The sequence below is a fragment of the Malaclemys terrapin genome, chromosome 3 (assembly GCF_027887155.1).
Source record: "Malaclemys terrapin pileata isolate rMalTer1 chromosome 3, rMalTer1.hap1, whole genome shotgun sequence".
Lineage (NCBI taxonomy): Eukaryota > Metazoa > Chordata > Testudines > Emydidae > Malaclemys > Malaclemys terrapin.
The window spans coordinates 95,512,914-95,529,876 of NC_071507.1; the positions used below are offsets into that span (position 1 = coordinate 95,512,914).

At 39.4% G+C, this 16,963-nt stretch overlaps 1 protein-coding gene across 2 annotated transcripts in view; it reads left to right on the forward strand.

The window, feature by feature from the left end:
* The window catches only part of LOC128833814 (nesprin-1-like), a 161,728-nt gene extending 145,379 nt beyond the window's left edge, over positions 1-16,349 (forward strand). For both annotated transcript variants that reach the window (XM_054021965.1, XM_054021966.1), the window contains 8 exons: positions 1,388-1,514; positions 2,624-2,835; positions 4,135-4,335; positions 4,883-5,011; positions 5,573-5,785; positions 7,053-7,145; positions 8,948-9,006; positions 15,232-16,349. In XM_054021965.1, coding sequence (XP_053877940.1) covers positions 1,388-1,514; positions 2,624-2,835; positions 4,135-4,335; positions 4,883-5,011; positions 5,573-5,785; positions 7,053-7,145; positions 8,948-9,006; positions 15,232-15,472 — 1,275 coding nt within the window. In that variant the 3' untranslated portion in view covers positions 15,473-16,349. The remainder of the gene's footprint in view (positions 1-1,387; positions 1,515-2,623; positions 2,836-4,134; positions 4,336-4,882; positions 5,012-5,572; positions 5,786-7,052; positions 7,146-8,947; positions 9,007-15,231) is intronic.
* The last annotated feature ends 614 nt before the right edge of the window (positions 16,350-16,963 follow it).

The following is a 16,963-nucleotide window of genomic DNA, read 5'->3' on the forward strand; positions in this document are numbered from 1 at the left end:
CTCTGAGATCATTCTTGTTTTTTAAAAATACTTCCTTACCTCTTAAGATTTTTAAGAATTTTATAGGCTAATGCCTGATATTTGTTTTAATTACACATTATAAACATGTTGTATATGGGAATCAGTGATAAAAAATTTTATGAGAAAACTTTGTAGAATAAACCTCAACAAACAGCATTGTAAGCAGCTAAGTTTAATTTGGTCCTCCCTTTGTGCACCAGGATGGGCTTGATGACTTCTCGAGGTCCCTTTCAGTCCTACATTTCTATGATTCTCTGACATTCCTGTCAGAAAGATTTTGTGTGTGGATACACCATAATTTTTCCACTCTTGTGTTGTGTAACTTTCTTTCACTCCCCAAGTCTCGCAGTATCCTCTTCTTTCCAGCTATAGGGCAGATGTCCCCAAACTGTGGCATGCGTCTCCCCTCCCAGGGGCACGCGGAGGAACCTTCAAAAGGGCGTGGCAGGGCCCGGGCCAGCCCCCACGGGGTGCAGGGAGGGAGCGTCATGCAGTGCTCCCCGCCCCCAGCTCTGCTCTGCTCCCACCCACAGCCATATCCCTGCAGCCAGTCCTGCACCTGGCCCTGTCCCCAGCCTCACTGCAGCTCTGCTCCTGGCCCCGCCCCCAGCCTCAGCTGCTGGCCATGGCTCCATTCACCGACCAGGGTCAAGGCGGGGGGGCAGGGCTGGGGGCAGAGCCACACCTGGGCAAGGGCCCAGCTGCTAGCCCCCACCTCAACCCAGGTCCTCGGTCCGGGGCTGTGGCTCCAGCTCCAGCTCCACCCCTGACTGCAGCCTTAGCCTTGGCCTCCTTACCCCTGTTCACGTTCGTTTCTCTCAACCCACCACCTGAGCCATGGCCCCACTCCCAGCCACGGCTTGGGGGGGCGCACAGGGGTAAATGGGGGGCATGACACTCAAAAGTTTGGGCACCACCGTCCTAGTGTCTTAATGTTTATAGAAAAAATGTCACCTGAAGACATCCATTCTTTGACTCTGGCAATATCCTGATACAGTGGTACTGAATTATTTCTGTTAGTGGCGTTTGGACCTCTACTCTACGTTTAATCCCTTAAATCTCACATGTACAGTTTTTTTTTTTTTTGTGTGTGGATCAATGCAAAAATGATAAAAATAATATTGAGACACACAGCATCTCAGTGAGATTGTATTGGCCAGAGTATCTAATGGCTTTTGAGACAGAAAGATACCCTCACAATTGGCAGATCATTAAAACAATAGACTGCTTCCCATTCTGTCATGTTCATTCATAGACTGCTTCCCATTTTCAGAATGTTTTTGAAAATTGCTTTGTAATTAGCCTTTTACCACTAGAGTTATTCTACGATGGCATAGATTAATGAGAACTATTTATTTTTAAACAGATGAAGCTACTGGGTGAGTGCAGTGGCAGCATAGACTCAGTAAAAAGGCTTGGTTACAAACTGAAAGAGGAAGAGGAGAAGCTCTCTGGATTTATAAACCTGAATAGTACTGAAACACAAACAGCTGGTACGTAGTGTTGAATCCTTCCATGGGAAACACATGAAATGAGAAGCAATATGTATAGTATTGTCAGAGTAAGCACTTGGGATTATGCAGGAAAGTAGGAATTTGCTTCATTTTGACCATTTTAAGTAACTTGTCACATTATATCTATCCCTAAGCACTTGAGCAAATCTCTCTATATGCTGTACATACAAGTTAGATATCTTCTGATAGGAAAAAAAGTGTTTAAAGTTGAGTTTACAAAATACCCCTTGTGCCTGTTTTAATCACTGATCTAAATTACTTTTACATTTTTAGCAAAGCGAATATTGTAACCTGCTCCTCTCTAAACCACATACACATGGGGTGAATGACTATGGAAAACAGCCTTTACTTATCTCCATGTAACATAGATGTTTGTCTTCTACACTGGCAGTAATTTAAACATATTTATGGAAGGACAAGCGTTTTTATTGAAAAGGTCCAAGGATGTGTGCAGATAGCAATAATTGTATGTGCAGATGGCTAGTTAAATATATAAATGGCCATCTGCAAATACAAAATCCTTATTGCACACACAGTCATTCATTATATGAATGAAACAGCTTTATCCATGGGGCTAGGGCTTCAGGAGAGAAATAAGGCACTCCTGAGTTCTAATCCTGGCTGTGGCATGGATTTGCTGTGTAGCCTTGGACAAGCCACTTAGTTTCTTGCCTCAGTGTCCCCAACTGTAAAGTGGGGATAATAATACAATTGCCTACATCGCAGGGCTGTTGTGAAGATTAACTAATGTCTGCAAAGAGTTTTGTAAACGTAAGTGCTTAATATAGGTAGGTATAAGTGTGCATGCAAATATAGATGGATAGTATATCCCTTGTAAATCACACAGTGGGCTAAATATTTAATTGCATAAAGTCATAGAAGTGAGAGTTGAAAAGACTTAGATCAGCTGGTCCATCGTTTGCTATGTAAAGCCACGTACCCAGTGTTGTCTTAACTTAATGTTCTGTGTGATAATGTTTTGTTTAGGCTGCCGTATACTGAGTGTTGTATTTAATGTAAACATGGATGTAATTGTGCATATTATGTATATGCCTTTGTTTTTATTGTATTATGTCTCTGTTTGGCAGGTGTGATTGATCGCTGGGAGTTAATCCAGGCCCAAGCTCTAAGCAAGGAACTCAGAATGAAACAGAACCTTCAGCAGTGGCAGCAGTTCAACTCTGACCTGAACAACATTTGGGTTTGGTTAGTGGAGACCGAAGAGGAGCTAGAGAAACTCTGTCATCTTGATCTCAGCACCGACATACAAACCATTGAGCTCCGAATCAAAAAACTGAAAGTAAGGTTTTATCTCCGTTTTCTGGCAGTTGCTTCAGTAATGGCCTACCATGCATCCTGTGCATTGCACTCCATTCATGAGATACAGTTGATATTTGGTATTCACTTTCTGCATTCCCTGCACAGGAGAATGTGACTAATGATTGGGGTGAGGAACTGGAAAAATGGTTTGAGAAATCACTTATTTGCAGAAAAATAAACCACCACCATTTTCCTGAAATTCCAAATAAATGTTGGAAACCACTCTGTATGCAAGCTACATTTTCAGAATAGCAGAAGCCAGCTGAATTAATGAAGCTGAGAAAAGGCCAAGTTAAGTAAAATAAAATCTGTCTTAGCCCAGCTCATGGCAAAACCCAGCCATTTTTAAAAGAAATGGTACTCTTCTATTTTTCTGTTCGTTACGATCTCTTTTTTTCTCTGGGTCCTCACATTGTGCCCTCCTAGGGGTCCTAAGCTTGGTGCGCTCTGCTACCACTCTACCAACCCAGGTTCAGTTGCTGGATTGTGTGTCTCCTACCCTGGGCGAGAAGAATGTCAGAGCCAATGTGAAGGCAGCATGTTCAGCACTTGGAGTATTGGGGAGAGGGAGAGTGCTGCTTTCAGTGACCCCTATAGTCAATTCAGGAGCAGAATTAATGTGTTTTAGATGGAATCCAGTCCAGTTGCCCTCACTGTGATATGGGGCATTATGAGGACCTGGGGAAAAGGCTGTAAACTAGGGAGAAAAATGGAATCTTCCATAAGAATCCTCTTTTTCTCCTTTGGAAGAAAATAAATAATATGGACAGTGGTCTCAAGATGATGAACATAAAAAAGCCAACATAATTTTCAACATAACTGAGAGGCAGACGCTTTAGTGTTGTCAAGCATTTGTCAGGAGCTACACCACAATTTTTCCCTATATCTCATATTTGCTCCAACATTTGCATAACTAGACTGTATGGTTTTTGCCAGGCCTTCCTCGTCTTTCAGACATTTGAAACACAAGCCAGTTCTTCTGATCTTTAAAATTCAGCCATGACAACAGGGTTTTAAATCTTAAAAGTTTAACTGGCTTATACTAAGTTTTATTGCGAACATAAAATAGTAGACGTTAAAGAGTGAACATTTGCAGTATTACCACAATTGCCACAGATATTTCCTGTCCTAAGTAAAGAGAGAACCTGGTTAGCTAAAATACTCTTGCATTACCGTACAGCAAATAATTGCTCTTTAATGGCAACCACTACATGTGATTCTTCTAAAAGTCTGTAGCATGCTTACTTGGTGTTTTTAACTCCATTCTCCTGTCATCCAGGAGTTGCAGAAAGCTGTTGATAACCGCAAAGCGATCGTCCTGTCCATCAACCTGTGCAGCTCCGAATTCACTCAATCTGATAGCGAAGAAAGCAAGAAGCTGCAGGAGCGCCTATCTCAGATGAACATGCGCTGGGAACGTGTATGCAGTATGATTGAAGAATGGCGTTGCTCACTGCAGGATGCGCTAATGCAATGTCAGGTCAGTATTGGTGTGTGGGATCTTGTTCCCTTCTTGAACATAATGAGGAATTCTAGAGATGATGGGATTCATTTTCTCTCTCACACACAGACACACACATACACACACACACACTTCACAGTTTCCTACTCTGAAAGATCAAACCTAATTCTGCCCACATATGCAAACTAAAATGCAGTTTGTGAAGCCTGTCTCTTGAAAGATCTCTGTGCGTTACCTGAAGCATGTATTCTAAGTCCATGTTCCAGGTATTCTAAACTGAAGTATAGTTAAAAGATGATTCTCCACAGCTATATTCTGTATGCTAGCATTCACACCTATGCAAAGCAAATGCAAAGTGGGTGTAAACCACTACCAGAGCAGAACAGTATTCATGCAGTGGCAGGGGTATCAGGCCCATCAAGTATTTGCAATAATACTGTAATATAGTGTAATACTATAGTAATATAAGAATATAGCCAATTGAATCTGTTGTGGGAAATAGCGATGTGGCAGAAAACCTCAGCATAATTCAGGGCTCTCTTAAGCTCTCACATGTCTCTTGTAGGATTTCCATGAAATGAGCCATGGTTTGCTGCTTTGGTTGGAGAACATTGACAGAAGAAAAAATGAGATCTTGCCTATTAATCCAAACCAAGACTTGGACACTCTGCAGGATCATCACAGACTGCTAATGGTAGGATCATAAATGCCTGGAATGTTTAAAGCCTTCAAAAAAAATTGACAAGCAGAGAGAAGGTAGTTCTTGAGGTTAGTGATTGGTCTGTGAGGTATACAGTATACTTAACCCTGTGGTACTAAGAAGGTCAGGGATTCTCTTTAGCATGGGTAGAGGGGGTAGTGAAATTGGTGGTTAAAAACGTTTGGTTTAATATAGAAAACATCTGTCTAATTACCTTATTGGCTGTTGTTTATTTGTTTTTAGTTTGGGGTTGTTATTCTGGAAAGGCTATTTTTCATTGCAACTTGTTGGGCTATACAGGAAATCTAAAATAGTCTACTGCTCGTGATATGAGGTTTAAAAGAAATTGGAAGGCATTTATCACCTTTCTTCATTATAACCTGCCAGAATTTTAGGGCTAGTAGAGCTTTTTTCAGTGTGTCTATAGTGGTCGTCTTGGAAATTGAAGTCATTGCCATCTGTCTGTTTTATTGTTTTTGTGGAAGTTCTAGCATTCTCTTTCACATGTTTCATAATATTTAAGTAGAAAAATGTGATTCTTTGGCTTTGCAATAGCAAATCAGACGCGAGTTGCTAGAGTCTCAGCTGAAAGTGGTGTCACTCCAAGATATGTCCTGCCAACTGCTGGTCAATGCTGAAGGCAAGGACTGCCTGGAAGCTAAAGAGAAAGTCCATGTCATTGGAAACAGACTCAAGCTCCTACTGAAGGAGGTCACACATCACATCAAGGACCTAGAGAAAATCTTAGACATCTCAAGCAGTCAACTGGTAAATTGTCCTATTGTATTCTCTCCTTTACCACTCATTGAGGGCTAGTTTTGTAATCGCACTGACCTTTTTCAGATGATCAGCTGTAAAATACACTATTGGCCATTATTTTGTTGCTTAGGACTGTGATGCTTGACTAAGTGGTATGGAACCATTATGAAATCTCCTTCGTAATTTGTACTATCCAATAACTTTCCTGTCTCTGAGACAGCAATTCATAAATTCCAAGGCCAGACAGGACCACTGTGATCATCTAGTCTGACCGCCTGTGTTACATAGGCCAAAGAACATCCCCCCTCAAAAATTGCTACAGCAGATCTTTTAGAAGAACATCCTATCTTGCTTTAAAATCGCCAGTGATAGAGAATCCTGCATGACCCTGGGTAAACTGTTCCAGTCATTAAATTACCCTCACTGTTAAAAATTGGCATCTTATTTCCAATCTGAATTTGTCTGGGTTCAACTTCCAGCCTTGGCTGCCTACTTTGCTGCCATTGATTCAGTCAACTGGCAGAGTACATGGGATAGCTACTGTAGCTGCAGTATCTGAACCTGTGGCATCTGAGTTATTTCCACAGAGTAAACAGCATCTACTTTCCTATTGACATACTAATGAAAAAGCTTGAAATAAATTCTCTAGTGTGCTAACAAAGACCCTGTTTGTTTGTGTTTTCTTAGCTTTGGAAGTGTATTCCATAGCAGCACAAGTTCTCTTGCAGATGAGAGTTGGGAATGCTATGCTTGTGTCTTCATTGTACCTGCCCCAGTCACACAGAAGACTTTAACACTCTCCATTGTTTTCAGTCCCTCCTCTTGTAGTCCCCAAAACCTGAATTAGCACAAAGTATGAAGAATGTGATCTGTTTTCAATCTGTCTAGTGTCTGTCTCTCTCTGTCTAAATCTGTATAAAGTGATGTCTGGGATTCCAGTGGGAATTTTCACTGAGTACACAACACCTCTTTACCTTTTAAAAACCAATAAAGAGCCGTCGTTTTCTTGGTAATCCCTTTGCCTTACCTTGGGCAGTTAAATGTTCTTTCTGGCAGCATATTTGTTTGCCTGTCTTTCTCTTCAGAGCCTAACATGTAATTTATAGTGATTTAATCCTACAGATTTGCGTAAATTTAAACCTCCCTTTGTCATATTTCAAGGATCAGTAGTGCAAAGCACTCTGCTAAAACCAAGGATTTCATTCCCTTTTTCTGAGTGTGGTTTCCTTGGCAGATTACTTATGTTCTTCTAATCTCTTATGATTCTGAACTTTAGGATTTGTCTTCATGGTCCTCAGCTGATGAACTGGACACTTCAGGATCCCTCAGTCCTGTATCTGGAAGAAGCACACCAAGCAGACAGAGAACGGTAATTTCATGCCAGATACCTTCTATCGCCTCTTGGGCGGAAGCACCAGATATTTACAGTAGCTGGAGCCAGATGAGAGGTCTACACCGTCTCCCTGATAGGAAAGAAAAGGGCACAAACCAAGAATTCCCCTCAAACAAAGCTGCTTCCCCAACCCTGCTGCATCTCTCTCCCTGCATGAAATCAGAATTAGAAAATGCTCTGTATAAAATCTAGGCTCAAAGTGTGGCTGGAGTTTTGTGGTATGGCGCACACTCTCTTGTGTTCTGTTCAAGCGATGGCAGCATCCCAAGGTCTGGTCTTGTCCCAGTACAGTTGCAGCCAATCCCTCTGCTTTATACCTGGCATCCTCTGCAGAGCTGCTTTGTCAAGAACCTCAATAAAACTTTCTTTTCATGATCGATTAAAACTGTAGCTGGAGCCAGAATTTTATTGAGACTTTGGATGAGAGGCTGCATAGAAAGCTTATAAGGAATTGTCAGAAACACTGGAACAGAACCTGATCAATGGCTGTGACAACAGCTCTAATGTTTCATGTTGTCACCACTAGAACACAATACAAGAAATGCAGCACGCCGTGCTGCACTTGGCTTCTCCACACTTTGATCCCTGTATGGAACTGGAATTTTTGTCTTTCTTTACAGTTCTTTTGTTTGATTTATTTTAATTATTATTCAGTTTTCCTTAGTTCTTAACTATCGATTTTTCATTTGCACTTTTTATAAAACATCTGAGTTCTGTCCTGATGAACTTTTGTGGTCTCTTGAAATTGATCTTGCTGCATTCACTAGTTTTCTTTAGATCCTAGTTTGAGAATGTAAAGGAATACTGGCTTTTCAAAAGGGTTGAGAACAACATGAAACATCATTTTATTTCTGGAGTCATTAATTTCATATTTTTATTAGCCACTTTTTACAAAATTACTAATAAAAGTCATGATACCATAAACTAGAAGATGCCTGCACGCTGCAGAAAGTGATAAAGTAATTTACTATAGCAAACTTTGGCTAAAGAATTGGTAGAAATGTAGTATGTCTTATATTAACCTTTTAATCTGTATTTGTTCATGTCTAATACAATACTGTGGTTTACATACATTATTTTCTTCATTTTTGTCCATAATGTACAGTGTAAGATGAAAGACTCCTGAGGGCCTCCCTTTTTGCAGCTGTAATTTTGGAAACAAAAATTGATGTCTCTTAGAATTCTAATACCAAGCACATCACCAGTGCTAGATCTATAATAATTGCCTGCCATCCAGAGACTTTCAGCTAGTTAACCTTCTAAGCTGAATTAATTATACTCGGAAATAATTGCAAGTGCAGTAATGCACCCACAGTTATTTAGCCCTCAAAATTATGGGTGGAAAGAGGGAAGCCAGACTTTTTAAAGGTGACATTTAGAATATAATTTTTAATGTTCTACAGAACATTAATTTAGCTGCAATTAAATATAAACACCCTTAAGTGCATCTCTTTCAATAAGATGAATTAATTCATATCTCATGTAACAAATTACTTGAGCTAAAAAAAATTTAACACACTTTTTTTGGTACCAAGTCTAGTATGATTTTAATTTTAATGATTAAAACATTCTGTCAAGTTCCTTTTGTCTGTTCAAAGCATTTTCATATTCCGCTCGAAGCAGAAGAAAAGCCAGTTTCCTTGGTTCATGGGTATTGGTCACTTCATTTGATTTTATGTTTCCTTTGCTGCACTTTTAATTTGATTTCATCAGTAGCTTGTCTTTATTTGCCTGGACTGAACATTCTTCTTTCTTTACCCCCTGTTCATTGCAAACAGCCACGGGGCAAATGTAGTGTCTCACAGCCTGGACCCTCTGTCAGCAGTCCACACAGCAGGTACCTTATTCTCCTGGTTTCCGCACTCTGTTCTAGAATTCCAAGAGGATGATGGAAATTGCCCATGATGTCCATTAAGTGTCTCTCCACACTTAATCTGTCAAAGGGACAGTAATTAACCATTTCAAGTGCAGAGTTCCTTTGTAAGCAGGATTCAATTATTACAGCCAAAATATCTGTAAATAGAAATATCAGGTAATTCTTGGAATATACAGCTTTTGCTTCCCATTAGCATCATTTAAATTTAAATTTGTTTTATTTATTTGATCACATGGGTGTTTGTTTACATTCATAATATTGCTTGTTACATTAAGACCTGATCAGCAGATACACCATGAGGTTCATGGCAAAGACTTTTTATCATCCTCTTTATTTCTAGATATTAAATTAAGGCAGGTATTACACCAATACAATATTTTAGAATTTGTAAAACCCACAAATCTGAAGAAAACACTAACATCCTCTTTTTTTTTTTTTTAATTTTTGTTAATATTTTGTTCGGTTTGTGGGTTTTCAGTTCTCATCATTCAGAATGAAAAGTCAGAATTTGAGAATTTTCATCCTAAAAATTGGTAGCATCTTTTCTCTCTGCAATCATAGAACTTCTTTGCAGATATTACACACTGACATTAAGGTGACACTTGACAAGTGCTTGCAAACACTATCACTCTAGGAGCAGCGTTGCCCCATTTCTGGATGACCACTAGAGAGCAGACTTGCAGCTGCAGCTTTTTGCTTTCCACCTTGTCTCCAGCAATCTGTCATCTCTGCGGCTAACAGTGCTTCTGCATTCTCTGTTGTTGGTGTGATGTGTGTGTCCCTTCACTCTTTCACTGATCAGTTCACTTTGCCCTATAGAATAAACAAAAATATATATAAACATTGTAAGGTACAGGTCCTGTCCCATTCAGCATCTAGTGAGTTGCAACAAAAAATTAAAATTATATTGGGGGGTGGAGGAGGAAGGAGGGGAAATATATATGGAACTGTAATCAAACTTACACTTTCTTTGTCATCTATGTAGTAAAATTGAAATCCATTAAAATAGTTCTTGTTCAAATGCAAGAAATTTTAGGTTTGAAGCTGGGCCAAAATAGATTTATACAGTGATTGAGCAATGGTCAGGCATTCAAAAAAACTTGAATGCACTTTGTACTTGATGACCTTCATTCCGTAAAGACAAACCATGCTTTTGCTCAACAAAGCAACAGTGTGAAATATTGGGGGAGGGGGGAGGAGCAAAAACTGCTAGCATTTAGAACTAGTCAATATCCAAATTATTTCCAAGTAATATTTGCAATATTTTAAATGTGTATAGAGATTCAGTTCATGACTTTAGCTGTACCAGTTCACAATCAAAATCCAAGTGATGTATGGTAGGTAGAACATTTAGTCTTCCAGTGCTTCCAAGAAAGTATATTGCTTGGTTGAAAAAACAGTAAAATAGCATACAGAATAAGTGATGTATACTTAAACAAGTGACCCCAATTCTCTGTTCTTCTCTCAAATGGAGAATCAGGGAGAATTTTTCTACCTCCCGTCAGTATAGGGCTTGGCATTCTGTTTCTTATAGAAAGGGGGAAGAGGGGATTGGAAACTTAATCTATGACCATTAACAGCTAAGCATATGTCTTTTATGAACCTGTCTGAAGAACAGCGTTTAAATCAGGCAGATAAGCATGCTTGCACTAGCAACACTAAACTAAAGGAATATGTTGTGTCTGCTCCTCTGCTCCCCTTTACATGCCCAGCCACACATGCACCCCTTTGAGAAGGCTTCTGTGTTGTGGGGTGAGCGACTGGCCCAGCGTGCGTCTTAGCAGCGCTTTGCGGCTTTGGGATCAGCCCACATTCTAACAGTGGCATCTGCGCGGCACCTCTCAGATCAGCTCTCTTCAGCGCTGTATATTAACACATCTCATAGCTGTTCAACACAATATTCAATTTGTCATTCAGACAAGCGTGGAATACAAATGAGTTACTACTGAATGGGAAACTTAGTCAAATGCGCAAGCCAGACAGGTTCTGGTTGATGTGTAACGTGGTTTTAACTGATAAAGCAGTACAAGCTGTCACTGTGTTCTTTAATATTTTGACATGCCTCTGATCAGAGTACTTCGTGTTTGATCTTGCACTGGATCAGCAAACTCTAATAGACTATAGTGTAAGGGAGAACCAAAGAGAAATTAGACGTTTGTATCCCATAGGATTTTGCAATGGAAAGTTACTTACTTTAAAAATTAGAGGGTCAATGGGGTTTTATATTAAGCTTGATGACATTTTACCTTTCCATTATCATAACAAATAGGTTAACATATTTACTGTATCCTGTTCATTTGTCACATAACCCCTGCTGTTTAGCAAGATATCCTCCCAGATCTCCACGATTACAGTATGGCATGAATCTGTTTTGCCAGGCAGTACAAGCTGTTGCATGCTAATTAGGAAAAGCAAATCCCAAAAGTGCATTTTCCCCTAGGCAGCTAACATAGCTTTCAGAAAATGCACACCTGGACCTATGCCTGCCTGCAGATTTTTTGAAATGATTAAAATGTTAAAAAGACCAAAATAATTGTACAATTTGCATCAGTGTGTTTACATAGTCTCTCTTGGGTAGCTTTATTCAAGTTCTGGCGCCACTTCCTAACACCACCACCCCACCTCCACCCCGAATCAAATAGCAAATTTATAAACTCACCTTTAATTCTTGAACTAAACTAGGCCACAGGATTCTTACTGGCTTCGACTGCATAATAGCAGGCAGTGTACGCGTACTGATTAGACCTGGAGATTTGGGCTCAGATCTCAACGGTTCTGTTCCCAGTTCTACCACTCACTCTTGACTTTGGGCTTGTCAGTTAAACTGCCTGTTTAACCACCTGTAAAATGGATATATTAATCTTCTTTACAATATAAGCAAGCTAACTTTGGGGGAAGGAGGGAGGCAGAGTAGCCAATGTAGAACACGCAGTAGCAAAGAACAACTAATTTAGCTGCATGCTGAGCAGTAAGGTGAAGATACACTGGAGCTGAAATGAGAATTCCCCCTGTTCATCTGGTAACCCTGCATGATAGTTTAACTTCCACCTACCAGCTAAGCTTTTCAGAAGAGACGAGTAGAGCTCCAGTTCTCCAGACTTTGCAAACTCCATAGGTGAAGGATTGGACTGCTTTATGTAGCTTAAAGTCAAGTCATCAGAGCTCTTGCGCAGATGACTTGGTTTGACATTAGGAAACATGCAGTTGGTCAGATTTGCAGCTGTGCCTTCCACAATATCTAGTCACTAGAATCTGTTTAAGGGAGTAAAGAACAATTGTGAAGTGGTCTGATTTCAGTCCAAACTGAGCAGCTGTCAGTGTGACAAATGGCAGAGCGGTCTGAAAGAGAAGGCAGGGAATCCATGGGCAAGAGAAACGAACTACGCTTTCCCCCAAAAATAATATTCTGTATAGCATTTGGGCCCAGTCCCCACCCACTGAAATTGATAGTAAGTTTTCCATTTACTTCAATAGCTCAGCGGGTCTTTGGTTGCAGATGTTACCATTTTAATCACCCCTTTTCACCCGCATTAAACACTTTGAGCTGCGTATCCAGTTTTCCATCACTATTAATGTGTCCATTATGGTATGAGTAAGTGTGATAAACAGCAGTTATGTCGCCAAAGGAATATAGCGCTTGAACTTTTTAAAACAGCCTTTGAAGTAGTTTCCTACAGAGGCAAATGTTTCATTATTCACTTCTTGGATCATTTCCATACAGTATTAACCCGTTAATGTTTACAGCCCTGCTCTACTACTACTATATTTCAGAGCACTTTTCCAATAACGGCATTAATGCTTCAAAGAATTAACTAGGCCCATCATCGAGAGCCTCCATACACTTCCCACCACCACCTTTTACTTTGAATGTTTTTGTTTTTTTCAAGAAATACAGAAACAAAATCGGTGGTGCATTTCTGCTGCCATAGTCTTGAGAAGAGAGGAAAATTACTAGTTGAACAAGCCCACTCCTTTGATCTGTCTCTTGGAAATTCCCTTAGAGACCCTTTTGGTAGCCCCAGAAAAACTTTCAGGTGACATTCAGGTCACTGGATAACTATTTAAAAAAAAAAAAAAAAAAGACTCCGCTTTCCACATCATGATCATTAACCCCAATGACGAGTGGACACTCTACAAAATGTGGCATCTGTTGATGAGCTGTAAGCAATAGTATTTATGCAAAAAGCCACGTAAGTAGGTAGACTGTGCAGCGAAATGTTTGGAAGGTAATTAAGCACTCCATGTTCCTATTGTTCCTACCTCAGCCCATTAACTCTCTGTGTTGGCATTCTTAGACAGTGGAAGGCCTGGTCTAATTGAACTTTAATATGGAACGCTCTGATGCTGTTAAATGTGCCATGTCCTTTCATTGCGTTCTATATAATATATGATCTTACATGATGCAAGAATAAGCAGCTTTCCATTCTGGCTCCAGCGCTGTGGATTTAAGCAATGTGTAATCTTTTGTTTTGATCTTGACCTCTTGACCTAATCATCCCAGTAAGTTAATCATTTAGTGGACCCGAATATTCAGCTCTCCATTAGACAACTAAACATAACCAAAAGCTGCCTGGCTTCATTTGAAGTCTTCAGCATGGGAAGACATCTGTAGATAAGTGAGCTAGTAACAACAAATGATGTCCTCCAGAAAGATATTAATAATTGGAGAACTAGTTTCTTCGGTGATCCAGAAGGTACAGGGGAGGGTACATGGCTATGTAACCAACATTGCCATCAAGACACAGGTAAATCTGAAGATGGCTTCTCATCTTTGTGCTGTTTTACATATGTCTTTCTACCTCTTTAACCTCAGTACACCATTGTGTTCTTGCTGAACTGTAATCAAATTACTGTGAGACTTCCATATCAGATAGACACTTAATAATAAAAAGAACTGAAGCAAGATTGAAGTAGGCTGCAATATTAGGAGATAGCTTGAGAACCATTAAATTCCCTGCATTTTAGTACTTGCCAAAACACAGTACCTTTTGGTGCCACATAATTAATGTATCTAACTCATTCTGTTCGGGTTTTTTAACCTTCAGGCTTTATCAACCCATCTAACTTCTAAGAAGCCTTTCGGTAGGTCACCCATGTAGTAGTTTTCTGACAGGTTGGGTCAAAAGGACAAAATGGGAAGGTTTGTGCAGAGGTGCTGGAACAGTTTTTATAGTGGGGGTGCCGAGAACCATTAAACCAAACTGTAAGCCCTGTATATGATGGAAGCCGCTTCAAGTAAGGGGTTGCAGCAGTACCTCTAGTTCCAGCAACTGTGGGTTTGTATCAAAATGGAATTCAAACTGTATCCAGTGCTAGAAAGGAGAACTTCCATGTTACAGGGAAATCTAAAAACTTCAGTCAGAATTTTCAAATGTGGGTACCTAAAATTAGGCATCTAAATTGATAGCCTGATTTTTGTTTTTCAGAGGTGTTGAGCTCCCACATCTCCCATTGATTAAAAAATTGCTATGGATTTAGGTGCTTAACTTCAGACATACAGGTTAGAAAATGTTAACCTCAAGACCTACCTCCCCATCAGATATTGAGAGTAGGCTGTGACTGCCGTGCTAGTAATAGGTTTTTCATAGAAAGACAGCAAGGAAATAAGTTACACAGAAAGGATAAGACGTCCATTCAAGTCCAGGAACTTTAACTTCTGATTCAGTGCAAAATGAAGCTATGCTGTACTCTGTGGACACTGAGATCCCTTTAATCCAACACTGGCATATTATTGCTCTAGTTGCATTGACTCATCATGATACTTCCTAAAAGGAAATGCAGTTGACACTTAAAGCAATGGGGTTTCCCTTCTAGACTGTGTGCAGATATTGACTGAGTCAGCAGCTGACATGATAGAATATATTTTGTCTTGTCTAGAGAGTACAATCCATTCATTTTTTCACATGGAAAATCTTTCATGCAATTAAGTAAGAATGATGGCACTTGAGCTGCCCATGTGCTATTCTTTTTGATTGATCAGATGGTTTTTTTTTCAATCCCACCAGTGCTAAACAGTGACAGTGTCAGGGTAATGGCATATTCAGTATAAAACATCTCTGGCATTTGTTAATGATAGGATTTGTACTGATTTTAAAATTAATGCTCCAGGAAGAGTTGTTGTATTCCAGAGAGCAGTGTCCATTTTGATAAGGCTTCTGTTTATCCTGCATTGATTTCTTTTCTCAGGTCCATAAGAGGTGGCTCAGATTCCTCCCATTCTGAGACACTGGCAGCTCAGCAGCACCCATCCTTCTTCCTGAGAGTCCTCAGAGCTGCTCTACCACTTCAGCTTCTTCTGCTACTCTTGATTGGTCTTGCCTGCCTTGTACCAGTGACTGAGGAGGACTACAGCTGTACCCTATCGAATAATTTTGCCCGGTCCTTCCACCCCATGTTAAGATATACTAATGGCCCTCCTCCTTTATGAAGCAGTAGAAAGGCTATTAAAGTTGGAGAAGCATGACAGGAAATGGGCCTGTTTCAAATGTCAATGCACTCAACATGGCAGCTTTATCTATCTATTGTAGCCAATGTTCCCATATCATTCTGCTGGCACTAAATTAATAATGTATCCGTACCAAAATGTGTAATGCATTACGTGAGTAATATCCTTTCAAAACTCACATCCCTGGCACTAAGAAGGCTATGAAATAAGTGAGGGAATTTTCTTTCTATCCAACATTCTGGATCTTCTGGCCACTTTATATCTGGGTCACTGCCCTGTGCTATGCATAGCCCAAGGACTTTATACCGTCGAGAGAACCTCTCCTGTGTGCGGCTCTGAATGAGCTATTAGCCGATCTTTGTTAAATATATTATCAGTATCTAACAGTATTCAAACAAACCAGTGCTAAGGACATTTGAAAGACTTTGTAACATACATTTTTAAAGAGCTTGTATGGCAATGTACTATTTTTCCTTGGTTTTTGTTTTGGGCATGGCGTTCTAACCTTTTCTTTGGATGCACAGGCTGTAAATCTGAAAGGCACTTTTTTAAGGTTTAAAAAAATGGATGTAATAAATAAGATCATGGAAGGTTTTATGAGAAAAAATATTGAATATCAAGTATAAAAAGGAACCTATTTATGTATGTACAGTTTGCTAAGCCAAGTTTTGTTTGTAATGATTTCTTTGCATTTATTATAGATACCATACAATATTTTGTCTACGTGCTTTTTAATGACAATTATAGAAACCTGTACGTTTAGAATGAGAAATGTATGGTAAAAACAATTATAAGACCATGTATATGCTGCAATTCTCAAAGAAAAAAGTAAAATAAAAAGAAATGCTGTAATAATGAATTGTAGCAGGAATCTGTGGGAATGGAAAGATGTTGCAAAATTGCTGCAGAACAGTATGAGATACGGGAAAGTATATAGTTATAGAATCAGTGATGAATATAAAAAGCTGTTTAATTATGAATTAACATTTGGAAACTCCAGATTTTTCTAATATGTTTCTTACAGTCCATTTTTCCCAAACTGTTAGATTTATGTGTATATATGCTGCCTCCCATACTCCAGTTATTATTATTACCAGTCAACATTGAAGAAGACTGTTTTTTGAGAGCTGAAAACATTTAAATCTTCTCCATAGCAGCTTGATATAGACTGACATTAAGACTGATATTTATGATAGACCAATAGCTGAAGTATTGTCATGGAATATACCCAACACACAAGCATAAATAGCAGAAAAACAGAACAAAATGAAAACTCATAAATTTCCCAGAAACATTACAGCAAACTCTCTCTCTGAGCAGCGGCAGGCACTTCACATAGCTTATGAGTCATAACTTAACCAAAACAAAATTCTTTTCAAGTTTGAGAAATTGCAGAGTGTTGCCCTAAAGTTATCTCTGGTTTAATAAGTTTTTTTTCTGTTTAAAAAAAAACCCATTACACATACTGTATAT